Source organism: Schistocerca nitens, chromosome 4 (assembly GCF_023898315.1).
Source record: "Schistocerca nitens isolate TAMUIC-IGC-003100 chromosome 4, iqSchNite1.1, whole genome shotgun sequence".
Classification (NCBI taxonomy): Eukaryota; Metazoa; Arthropoda; class Insecta; order Orthoptera; family Acrididae; genus Schistocerca; species Schistocerca nitens.
In genome coordinates, this window is record NC_064617.1 from 599,089,024 (window position 1) to 599,102,483 (window position 13,460).

A 13,460-nucleotide genomic window follows, 5' to 3' on the forward strand; every position below is an offset into this window, starting at 1 on the left:
AAAATTCCTCACAGGAAATGCTTTAGCAGTTCTTCCAAATTTTTACGTACCGTTTGTTGGTTGCAGATTTTTTGTCCTCGATAATCTCTGTACAACTGCTAATTTCCCCGAGGTGAATGATGACCTTAAAGACTCACCGTTTCTTGCGAAATAGACTTTTCACCACGAGTGGGTGAATTACTGTGGCCAAGGTGCAAGAAATACTTTGGATTGCGAAAATAATCCAAGGGGTGATACCGATAAGTTTCAGACAATTTGAAAATATTTGTAAACAGTTAAACAGTGGCAGTGGTAGTTTCAAATTTCATCTTCAACGGCGCGGACGTGGTAATCAGCATGTCACTTATTTCGTGCAATGTATCATTGAATGATCGACGTATAGTGTACTTGAGAAGACTACAGAAAACATTCTGACCTCTCTCGTGTAACTGAATGTGTGTGTGTGTGTGTGTGTGTGTGTGTGTGTGTGTGTGTGTGTGCGTGTGCGTGTGTGTGTGCGTGTGTGTGTGCGTGCGTGTGCGTGTGCGTGCATATGCTGTGTTCAGATGGATTTGGTTCTGATATTTTCATGTTCTTTGTGGCTGTTAGTGCAGTAACTAATGTTTTAATTTTTATTTGGTTTCGTTCGAAATGATACTTTTTGCACTACGTGCTAACACTCAGTATCAGTTGGCCATGTTAGATTTGGTCTTCCGACTGTGAAGTCATCCAAGTATTTCTTGAGCTATTCGATCAAATGGTTCTTTCTTACCTCAGAGAAAAGCACTCTACATCTTCAGGGTTTTTGCTTAAGAAATAAGTATTGCATAAACAACAAAATTTTATTAGGATTGTCAATGTAACTATAAAATATTATCACAGGTATAAAAATAGTTATATAGTTAATACTGTACAAAGCTCTTTCGGCATTACCGACGAGTCAGTTAGTTAAGATCCGTCTTTTCAAACGTCCTGACACAGTTTCTTGTTAGTCTCATATTTTTCATTGTTTTACACACAGCGTTAAAGATATCACGTTCGACGCATTCAAATTATTGATGTGTAAAACTCGATATCAGGTACTAAACTGTTACTCTGCAGCAGCTAGGCAGATTCCAGCGTTACGAGAACGTCTATTCCGTTATCGGTACTTGGTGCTGCTCTGACATACTGCACATTTAGAAAAAAAATGGTTCAAATGGCTCTGAGCACTATGGGACTCAACTGCTGTGGTCATCAGTCCCCTAGAACTTAGAACTACTTAAACCTAACTAACCTAAGGACATCACACACATCCATGCCCGAGGCAGGATTCGAACATGCGACCGCAGCAGTCGCACGGTTCCGGACTGCGCGCCTAGAACCGCGAGACCACCGCGGCCGGCTGCACATTTAGAAATTTTTCACCTATTGCCAAATAACGAAAATTATGAATAAAATTACATTTTTGCAAGTTCGCACGAAATCAGATCGCTGACTATCTCAATTGTGACACAAGCTTCTGGACTGTAGCGTACGTTACAACATGTGCGAACGAAGAGAGTGGTCAGATGAGGCATTGAGTCGTTGCACCGGGAAGGCTTTCCATCTGACTTTCCCTGACGCACTGCTGCAGCAGTGTTTCCGCGTTTCTCTTGTTCGGTAACTCGACAGTTGATGGTGTTGGCCCTCTGGAGGAAGAGATGAAGGCTACCAAAGAGTTGCATTCAGTAAACAGTCTTACACTCAGAGTTTCTGCTACCTTTTGACAATGTAACAATTAGATTTTTTCATTGAGGGTGTAAGAATAATTGCTACTCTTATTGGCAAATACCCAATGCTGGTGCATAGTATTGCTGCCATTTCCGTTCTGTATTTCCTCAAAAGACAGCTCCAGCTCTCTTGCAGTGGAACCAGTATCACGTAATGGAAGCTGCACATATGTGCACTGCTAAACTTTCACACAACTAGAGTGTCTGCAGCTAACTTTCGTTGAACTACCATTAAGAATTAGCTTCACAACGTTGTTCTGAGCAGCCAGTAGTGCAGACTCTGCCACGAATAGACGTACGTACGGCGCTCTCTTAAAATTTTCATTCACACTTTTATCGATTTCTTATGTTCTCCTGTGCAAGGCAGACGGCACAGTTAACTGCGAAGTGCCGCAATATATCAGGTGTTTTCGATGTAGACGCATGTACCGAGACAATTGGAGCCTCAATCGCTTTCACTAGCAATAGGTAAAACTTCAGCCGACTCCTTCACGAGGAAGTGAGCAGCTTTTTATTGTCCGTGGTTGAGAACGTGGACGGTGCTTTCCGCGTGACACAAGCGTCGACGCCCCGGGCGATGCGGTAGGATAACTGTGGAGCAGCGGCGCCTCAGTAGGTGTCGATGATGTCGAGCAGGCTGGCGTAGACGCCGGTGACGAGCGCGAACAGCGAGAAGACGCAGACGAAGGCGTTGCGCGCGTGCCGCCACCAGCGCGCCGTCTCCCAGAAGGTGGCGCTGTCGATCACCGCCGGGCACAGCAGCCCCAGCGTCGACGCGAAGACGGCGCCCACCAGCGTGATGATGGGGCCGAGGTCGGGCACCGCCGCCGCCACGGCCACTGCCACAACAACAGCTGCCGTTAGCGAAATCAGACTGCTCCTCCCTCGGAGGTCATCGTAAGTCTAATACAAAAAGAGAAGGACATATCCGAATGGGATGGAAATTGAGCAAGTCGGTAACGCATAGGTCCACATCTTGCCATTGCGCAAGCAGTTATTTGGCTTGTCACTGATTCATACAGTTCCGGGTGTCTTCCTGAGGGATATCGTGCCAAATACTGTCCCGTTGCCTCGTTAGATCCTCAAACATTCCTAACTGGTTGGAGGATCCTGTCCATAATGCTGTTCTCAAAATGGTTCAAATGGCTCTGAGCACTATGGGACTTAACATCTGAGGTCATCAGTCCCATAGAACTTAGAACTACTTAAACCTAACTAACCTAAGGACATCACACACATACATGCCCGAGGCAGATTTCGAACCTGTGGCCGCAGCGGTCGCGCGGTTCCAGACTGAAGCGCCTAGAACCACTCGGCCACACCGGCCGGCAAATGATCTGAATTCCGGAGAGTTATCAGTGACCATACTGGTCAATGTAGAGTTTGACAAGGACGAAGACACGCAATAAAACTCTTTGAGGCAGCCGCGGATGATACCCTAAGGGACCACCTACGAAATGAAATGGCGCCATAGACCATCACTTCTCCATGCCGGGCTGTATGATGGCCGACAGTCTGGCTGGTATCCCACCAATGTCCGGCGCGTCTCCAGACGCGTCTTCGGCCTGGAATCTCATTGACTGGATTAGAATTGAGGCCTGATGACAGGGGAAGCGCCGGACAGCTGTGGGATACCAACGTGTCTGTGGCCCGCCATGCAGCCCGAAACCAGCACTGTGGCGCATTTCTTTTCATAGCGTGACTCCTTTGGTTGTCATCCGTGGCACAATTACAGCAAGGGGTACGTCGACAACATTCACGTTCCGTTTTGTTGCCCTCAATGTCAGCCATGCTGGCCATATATTTCCACAACCTAACGCCCGCCTGCACACGGCAAGAGTTTCTACTGCTTGTCTTCGTACTTGCCAGACCCTATCTTGGCCGGAAATGTCACTCGATCTCTCTGCAACTGGGAACGTTTGGAGCACTATGGAGACGGCTTTCCATCCAGCTCTGCAGTTTCACGATCTAACGCTCCAATTGAAATTTGGTAAGAAATCCAGCTGAACGACATCCAACAACTCTATAACAGTCAATGCCAAGACGAATAACTTGCATAAGAGCCAGAGGTAGACGAATGCGTCATTCGGTTGTTCAATTTTTGAAGCTCTTTCTTTTGAATAAATCATCCAATTTTTCTGAAATTGTAACGATTTTTTTGTCTGTGCATGTACATCACATCTACCGACATCCGTCCCAAGCGGATAGTTCCTTCGTGATCCGTCATTTTTTTTATATTTTAGAGTGTGCCTTTATCGTTGATGAAAGAAGACATTTGATGGCAGAGACTGTGAACATCGTGGGTTCAGCTGCTTCGTTACAAGTGGCAATAGTTATTACACATCGGTCCTGGCCATGCGAGTCGGCCGCCAGGTAAACTACGGAAACTGCAATACCTTTAGAACAAGCGTAGGTCTCCTCCAACACAGAAATTTCTGCGTCTTCGTAGATGGGAGGAAATCCGCTGTCAAAACACCGCAAGAATGTGTGCCTCAAAAATGTGTGATTTCTTTCATCCTATTCAACCTTTACTTTAACGACCTGCCGGCGCTACAGCACGGTCTGTGCAGTTTATTCGCAAATGACACTGTGTTCCTTATGACGGGACGAAACATGGTTCAGTTTATTAACAGAGCAGAAAGCCAAGTATACATCATGCAATTTTGTCATATGATGACATGTTGGAGACCGTGGCTGTTTTTGAAGACAAATGTTGATGGTGTTAGGTCAGCAACCAGCCATAAATTTACTTTGAGTTCCTTTATTGAAAGGATGATGATGAATCGCAACGATTCGAAACCGGTAACGGTTTCCTTTGAATAAAGGAACTCAAAGTAAATTTGTGGCTGGTCGCTGTCGTAACACCATCAACAAGTATACATTGTCGAACTATGACCAGAAGACAACAAAATGAAGCTAAAACCTTATAGAAAGAGTCTCAAACCTTTTTACAGAAAGGAGAGGACTAATAATTAGAGCACTCCAAATACTTGACCAAGATATCCACTGATCAGCAATGAAAAAATACTTAGGTATCTACCTGAATAAATCATTAATGTTCAGAACTAACACAACAGAAAGAAAGTAGTTAACTTATAAACTGCCGCTTCACATTAATGTGTCCAACTGTCAAAAATCTGAATAACCATTTTTTGCGATGCGGACTGCTGCGAGACGTGCATTAAGAGACTCAATCAGGTTTTGGAAGGTACCGACAGGGATGTGGGGCCACGGCGACTTCAGTGCGCTTGATACCAGATCCGCAGCGCGAAAGTCCCGATCGAGATTGGTGGCCAACACACACGTAACAGCGAGCTACGTGACACGTTTCGTTGTCCTGCTGACTGAAGACAACGTGTCCTGTAGACAAGGATAAATGCACATGGTGTTGTTGAACAATTCTGCGTTCTAGAATTACGAGATAGGCCAGTGAATGCCGCGAAACCTTTTTCCAGACCATAACTACTGCAGGGTATTTGCTTTCAGACGTTTCAGGCTGTACACGCCGACCCTCATCTGTCCGATGAAGCATAAAACATGATTCAACTGAGAAGGCCACCTGCCGCCACTCAGTGCACGTCCAGTTGCAGCACTGGCGTGCAAATTCGAGCTTTCGTCGCCAGTGAACAGCAGTCGGCGTGGGTACATGAACCAGAAGCTTGCTGCAGCGGCCCATCCAGAGTAACGTTCGTCAAACATTCGTTGACGAGACACTGTTCGCAGACCCTTGATTCATTAGGGTGGTCAGTCGCTCAGCAGTTGCGCATGCATTCCCTCGTGCACATCTCCGCTGCCGTCGTTCAACCCTCCCATCTATGTCCCATGGTGCAGTACGGTTTTCGATAGCACCAATTGCCATGAACAGCATTCTTTAACCACTGCGGCAGGCGAACAGTTTACAAACGTAGTAGTTTCGGAAATGCTTCCATCCTTGGCTAGAAATTCAATGATGATGCCCACCTAGACGACAGATGAATCGTTTCTTATCCACATTACTACAATGACTGCAATGTTTTCTAGGTTCCCCGACACGCTTTGCGTACCCTCCATTGCTAGTACTGCCGGTGAATGGTTATATCCAAAACTAAAATTCAGCTTTATAAACTGACAGCCCTACTGGATGCGTGGATTGAGGAACCGCCTGTGAAACTATCATTAGATTCCAACTAACACTTCGGAATTGTTGAATGAGATAGTCCGTCTAAGCTCCAAGGTGGGCTAACCACACATATACCGTCTGTTACGAGAAATATGTAAAGCAAAAGTTTGTAGACCACTCATACATTGTACTGAAGAGATAGATCTGCCTCACAATACTGCCAGCGAGCTTCGTCATGTCACAAATGTCAATCAAAATTAACAAAAATCACAGGAACGATGAACCAATTCGATTCGCCACGAAAGGAACACCACGAGCAAGACGGTAAAAAGGAAGACAATGAAACGCAGATCGAAATATTTCGCCTACAGGACCGACTGGTGAACCGAAATCCGCTTTGGAAATGTGGTCAGTAAAATCCCACAAAGCCAGTTTCTTGTGGGGCAGCCACCTCTACGCCAGCGTCCTGTACCCGCCACTGCCGTTGCACTCCCATTCAAACGCTTCGTTCCACTCTACTCTGCCTAATACGTCCTCTCAACCTTCCTTACAGCCAAGGGTTTTAGTCGGTAGTGCTAGGTGACAGTTAACAGACTCTGAAGACATTCTCACAGGAAACCTGTGCTGCGTCAGTGGAAGATTCTGAACTTGGTCACCTGTCACAGATTCGCGTCGAGTGGAAGACGCTGAACCTCTGGAACTCCAAGAGTCGGCTCCTTCTACTTCCATTATTTTGCTGTCGACGTAACTTTTTTTCCCAGGTGCTCGGATTCAACGATTTAAAAAACGACAACATTTCCGCCGTTCACTGCAACTATTCTTTATTCTCAGATATTGGTCAATTTCAGCTGTTGGGACACTGTCATTGGGGCGGTAGCTGCCTGGACTGGACCGTAGCTACATACTACGCTGCACCAATAACGAAAAATAAACAACAGTTATAGTCAACGTTGTAACTGTTGCCATTTCATAAATTTCTTATGTTTATGGTAGCTGCCTGAAGAAAACTAACATGCAACACAAGTTGTATTAACGTCTGATGACCAGTAAATACTGTAACTATAACAATGTATATTTGTGTTCTGTAGATTAGTCAAGTAGTTTTCTTTCCTCAGTTCCTGCTTAGGCAACTATTTGTGTAATATTGTTTTATGTAAGCTGTCATTGGCAGTGTTAAGGTACTTGAGAAACTTCATACTCAAACTGATGTTCCACAAGCGAAATTTTATTACAAACTGACTTTTCCTTCGTGGGGGACCATAGTCATATAGAACTTTTCGAAAGATGTTCCTCCATTTGACTACAAAATACTACTAATTTATTTCAAACAGTCATGATTTCGGTTTTGTAGCCATTCTAAAGTGCATGTTGGAATGACACAAAATGTTAGTCACATAGGACATTTTGTGACATTTCAACTTGCATATAAGAATGGCTACAAAGCCGAAATCATGACTGTGTGAAATAATTGAATAGTAAATTACAGTCAAATAGCGGAAATTTCTTTCAAATAGTTATTACAAAAATGCCTAATGTGTTCGGGTATAAAATGCACTGAAACGTTTGACTGGCAATAACTAAATTATCGGTCAAACGCCAAAATTATTTGCCTTATCCGCACTCTTTCGAGAGATTTTATTCCTTATCGTCAAGTGAACATCGCATCACAAACGTCTAGATGATGATGATATGGCTATTTTGTGAAGCTCAGTCATATGTCACACATGTCACTGGAAACACTTTGGAAGGCTTCATCTTCTGGTATTAAGCAACACAGGCGCAACACGTGCCAAAAGCACTATCTCGCGACATACATTTCAATGATGGATACGACAGTTCACGTGTAGATAACAGAATGAGGACCTTGTAACGTGTCTGGACGACATAAATAACATTGGTGGTCTTTTGCTGTGTACTTTATTTGTAAAATGTTTGACCACATCAGCGACTGGTCATTGAGATGTCACGAATGATGATAATGATGTATGACCTCACCGGTGTTTGCCCAAAAACGTGAAAGTATGTAACAAAAGTTTCCTTACTGTTTTTTTACCACGCAACATCTCCTGTATCCTGTCTGTGTGATAAACTAATGAGTTTTCACTTACCCCTAATTTTATAATCAGTCAGTGTTTTTTTAATCACGCTATTTTACAACTATAAGGTTGTCCCTATATAAGTGTAGTTCTCAAATTCTCCCTCCCACATAATCACCCCTTAGGTCACTGTAGCTCAAAAAAGCACACCATAAGCCATCATGAGTTCATACCATTAGTAAAACTTCTAGAGGAACAGACACTACTGATAATTTTTTGGGATGACTATGTCCAACTTAAATGGAAAATCACAGAGTACTTGGAAATTTCTCTCTAAGCTTGGGGTAATTACACACAAAAATAAAGGAATACCACTGGGAAGAGGCTTATGTAGAGCGTCGAAACGGAGTCTATAACATTAGGAAAGAGATAACGTTAAGTACTTGTAAGAAGCAATGTCATATAATATTGCAGAAATGAAGGTTACGTAAGACGTAGACAAATGGGTTATGTATTAAAAAGAGATGTTATTGTGAAACATTGGGCTCAGGGCTCAAGAAGAAGTTTGTGGGCTTGGCCGCTCGGAGCACAGTAGAAATGAAGGGTAACGTAAGAACTGGAGAAGACAGACAGACACACACACACACACATATATATATATATATATATATATATATATATATATATATATATATATATATATATATATATATATCAACAGGGTGTTTCAATTGTAGCATTTATTATGCACACGTTACAAATATAAATAATACATAAAATGAAAGAGCAACTCAGTTTTTTTTGTATACCTGTACGCAAAGGGAAGGGAGTGGAACGACCAAGAGTGACTGAAGAGCGTGCTGAATGAGTGAGAGGCTTCCACGCGTAGCACCAAGAAATTAGTTCGGATAGCTAGTCATGAATTAGCATTTCCAGTGATGTCTCTGTGGAGACCTTAAAGAAGACGCTTACAATTACGTCCTTATCGTCTGCAGTTGTTACAAGCTGCAAAAATCCTACAGCGTACGTTTTATATGTCAGCTTTGCAAACGAATCGTTGCTGCATGACGATGAAGTTATTCTGGATTTTGTCGTCTTCGGTGATGACTTGACATTTCATCTAAGTGAACACTTGTAAGAAAAACTGTTTCAGCTGCTCTTTCATTTGATGTATTATTTATAACTATAAGTTGAATTAATAAACACTACAAAGCCTTAGAACCCGTACATTCATTTTGTAACGCCGTGTATATGCATCGTGTCTGTTGTATCGGACGTGTCCGGCAGAACAGACGCCACTGTATGAAACATTGCCTGTTAATTACATGAATTACGAGAAACCAGTGACATCAGCGCCATATTTGGGCTTTGAAATAAATCCAAAGACGACAGGTGACAACTTGTACCGAAACGAGACTCGAGCCCGGATTCCCCACTTAATGTGGGGCGGTCTCCTTGACCGTATCGGCTGTCTTGGCACGCTCTCCGTCCGACCCAAATTCCCGTCCTGTCGTTCGTAAGAAGCTTCCCTGCCCATTCCCCTCCTGCTGGCAGCCCACCCGATTCCCACAGGAGTTCGTACGCAATGTGCATCCGTTCTGAAACATCTGTAAGAGCCGTCGCATGAAGATATGTACACGTATATAAGGACACACGAGTGCAGGTCTTCATGTCTGTGACCGTGACGGCTCTTACAGTTGTTTCAGAGCGATGTACATTAGGTCCGAATTCCTTTGGGAATCAGGGTGAGCTGCCAGCAGGAGAATGGACAGTGATGCTTCTTGCGTACTACGGGGTGCGAGTGTGGACCGGATGGGAAGCAACCTAGGATAGCCGACCCGGTTAAGGCAACCCCAAGCGTTAAGTTGGAAATCCTGGTTCGAGTCAAGGTCCCGGCAAAAAGTTCCTTCTGTCGTCTTTGGATTTATTTCAGAGACCAAATGCGGCTGACGTCGTTGGTTTCTATTAATTTTTGGCACACTAAACTTGTTAAAACTGGAGTTTTCAAATTTTTTGGTCAGGGAAAATACTGCAGACAGGTCTACAGAGAGACGGAAAAATATCATGAAGGAATAAGAGGTTGGTGGAGCATGTTCTGCGGCGTCCAGGACTAACTGCACGGCAGTGGTGGAAGAATTTAAGGGAGCTTACTCAAAATAGGAGTAACCAACACCGGTATATCGGGCAAACTCAGTGCACTATAGAAATAATTGGAAGTCGGTGCCAGACTGATGATCGTACGGTGTCCATGCTATTGCAGACTCACCTGTGAGCATGACTGTGAGGAAGCGGTAGCCGAACTCGGCGGGATTGGCCCACGCGTGCGGCAGACGCGGCTTCATCCGCCTCATAACGATCTCGGTTGGCACGTAGAACTGCAGCCCGTACGAGAAGATGGTGGCCACGGCGATCAGCACTTTGACGGCTTGCGCCAGCCTGCACGCACACACAGCACCAGCATTAGTCATAAATCACAACGCAACATTACACACATGCGCCATTGTTAGCCGCGACTTCACGTTCTGCTGTGGAAGCCTTAGTACAAATTTCTATGATGAAGTAGTGTTAGAGGCGGTATGTGACCTCACATTCAGCCAGAATATTTTTCAGCAGCTGACAAAGTATCTGGAAACCAAATTGACTTGATTTTCTCTCGGAGGAGCCTAAACCAAAAGATTTTATTTTTTTATTTTTATTTTTTTTTTTTTTTTTTTTTTTTTTTTTGCAAGAGATTATGAGTGTCATTTCTTGAATCTACGTTTTGCTGGAACCCAATTCCTTCAATCTCCTCTCTTCACCTTTCCCTCTACGCCCTTCAGCTTTTTCCCTTCCCCTCAAAGTCATCAAATACTTTCCGCTATTATACTTTCCCCCATCCACATGCTCCTTTCTACCTTTTCCCCTCATTCTTTAACTATCACTGCTTTTCACTCTTTCCCTCGTCCAGTCTTCAGAATTTATTTATTTATTTATTTATTTATTTTCACGACGCTAAAATTGCCGCGTTGTACGTTCGTTACCGTACACGACTTCATGCCGTATAAAATTTTCAGACTCGATGAAATAGTAATATTCTCATTGGGCATCTCTGATTCGTGTTACAAACAAATTTGTTATCTGTTTCTCTTCCATTATCCATGTACCATCATCTGCTAACGATGCGGAACCGCATGTCAAAAAAATAAACAATTAACAGGTGATAACGAGTCTGACGAAACTGCGAAACTCGCATACCGAAATTCCCCTAAATACGTCCTGTACTGCCGTTCCCTTCTTTGATTTTAAGAAAATAGATCTAATTATAGACTCATGATGTAAGGGGCGCTCGGAAAGATTCCGTCTGAGAGAGTTGCTGTAGCGTACATGCGACGTAGCGCGATTCCGATACGGGTATATGAGCACCGTCATGTAGCCAATGGGTTAATGCGGATTTCGTGTCTGTCCGACGTGCACGCGGCAAACGTTGAAACGTGGACTATGGCGACGTTATTACAAAACGAGTCCAATCAGGATCAATGTGCTGTTATTCTTTTCTTAGCTATCGAAGGACAAACACCAGTGGGTATAAATCGGAGCATGAAGAACGTGCATGGGGCAACATGTCTGTCGAAAACCAGCGTTGCGGAATGATGCGACAAGGGGGCTGTTGCTTCCTGATAACGTACGTTATGGTAAAATGCCGTAACGCAGAAGTTATGCCAACTCAATGGGGTCGACGATTGCCGTCAGAGGAGGACGTGTGGAACACAGTTCTTCTTCTTCACGCAGCAGCACACGGTGGTTTACCAAACGGGTATCTCAAAACTGGTTGGTCAATGCCATGGCGATTTTGCCTGATTGACATACCGATCATGGATTGCATGGGCTTCTAACAGAAACTTTTTGATCACCCTTTGTACTAACAATTCAACCTAACATCCTGGAAAACACACACACACACACACACATATATATATATATATATCCTGTAATAACATGCAAGGAAATAGAAGGTAAGAGTACCAGTCTACACTAACATTACTCGAATAAAGAGGAGAAAATATCTGTTCGTGGGAGAAAACTGAGAACTGAAAGGTAGAAGGCAAATGACAGTGCATATAAAGACAAATTAAGTATGTGGTGAAGGGAAATACAGATGGAGAACTAGAGATGAGAAAATATATATGGCTTCTTACGGTTCTGCTGATGGCAAATTTAGTGTGATGCTGCCCTCAGTCTCGTCTCCGTATTTCAGGTATCCAAAGAAGCCGATGACGGCGTAGAGACCGATGACGATGCCCATGGCGATGTTGAGAACTCCTGGGCAGCCCAGGAAATGCGTCGGGTTCCTCATGCTGTTCTCCACTGGCAGCACCTGCACAGTTGTAGGCCAAGCTGTCAGCACAGAAATCCTTTGCTTTGGAGTGTCTGAGTGCAGCGAGAAGCCAACTAAAACACAATCTGCAAACCGTGGTCTAATTAGATTGTTAAAGGGTGAGGCTGCTGGACAGATTCTAAGTAGATTCCATAACCACTGAAGTGGGCCTCCAATTCGCGATACCCAATCGTAGTAGTCACGTGTCCTATTCACTCATTTGCTCCTGTCAAGCTGTTGCTGTACAGCCCTTTAGCCATACGGTAGATTGCAGTGGCCGCTTTGTATATATGCAGGTGTGCAAAACACAAAAAGATTTTTTCCAGAATGGAAAGGTGACTTGTTTGGATATCAATAAACCAGACTACTTACACTTCACTTCCAGTTCCCACCATTTGAAAAATCTTGTTTCTATTCATGGAATAAACAAGTTTACTTAAGCCTACACACTCTGGTCTGTATAACGTGAGCTCGTCCAAACTCTGATAGGCCGAGCAGTTGCCTCAGCAAAACACGGCAGAGAGATGACCACAACATCGATAGCGTTGTGATACAACAATAAACTAAAAGGAAAGTTGATTCTACCGTTTATTTGGGCCGGCCGAAGTGGCCGTGCGGTTAAAGGCGCTGCAGTCTGGAACCGCAAGACCGCTACGGTCGCAGGTTCGAATCCTGCCTCGGGCATGGATGTTTGTGATGTCCTTAGGTTAGTTAGGTTTAACTAGTTCTAAGTTCTAGGGGACTAATGACCTCAGCAGTTGAGTCCCATAGTGCTCAGAGCCATTTGAACCAAGCCTACCGTTTATCCAAAAGCATCTACGGCTTTCGCATGGCAGAGCATACTAAGCAATGTTAATCTTACATTCTCCTTTCAAGGCAGTGTCCATTGCATTCCTTTACTGTACCTGACACAATTATTATGATATCGTCAAACCTCAAGCTTTTGAACTCTTCTCCCTGAAATTTAATCCATACTCCAAATTTTTCTTTCTTTCCTTTACTCCTTGCTCAATGTATAGATTGAACAACATCAGAAATAGGCTACAACCTTGTCTCACTCCTTTCTCAATCACCTAGTCCCTTTCATGACCTTTCACTCTTATAGCTGCTGTCTTATTTCTATAAAAGTTGTAAACAGTCTTTCAATCCCTGTATTTTACCCTTGATACCTTCAGAATTTCAAAGAGAACATTCCTGCCAGCATTGTCAAAAGCTATCTGTACGTCAACAAATTCTATAAA

General features: G+C 43.8%; 1 protein-coding gene across 3 annotated transcripts in view; it reads right to left on the bottom strand.

Annotated features, from left to right (window-relative positions):
* Nucleotides 1–824: 824 nt before the first annotated feature.
* LOC126253436 (proton-coupled amino acid transporter-like protein CG1139) overlaps nt 825–13,460 on the bottom strand; it is a 245,305-nt gene continuing 232,669 nt past the window's right edge. For all 3 annotated transcript variants that reach the window (XM_049954779.1, XM_049954780.1, XM_049954778.1), the window contains 3 exons: nt 12,041–12,219; nt 10,132–10,301; nt 825–2,569 (listed from right to left, as the gene is read on the bottom strand). In XM_049954779.1, the coding sequence (XP_049810736.1) occupies nt 2,340–2,569; nt 10,132–10,301; nt 12,041–12,219 (579 nt within the window). In that variant the 3' untranslated portion in view covers nt 825–2,339. The remainder of the gene's footprint in view (nt 2,570–10,131; nt 10,302–12,040; nt 12,220–13,460) is intronic.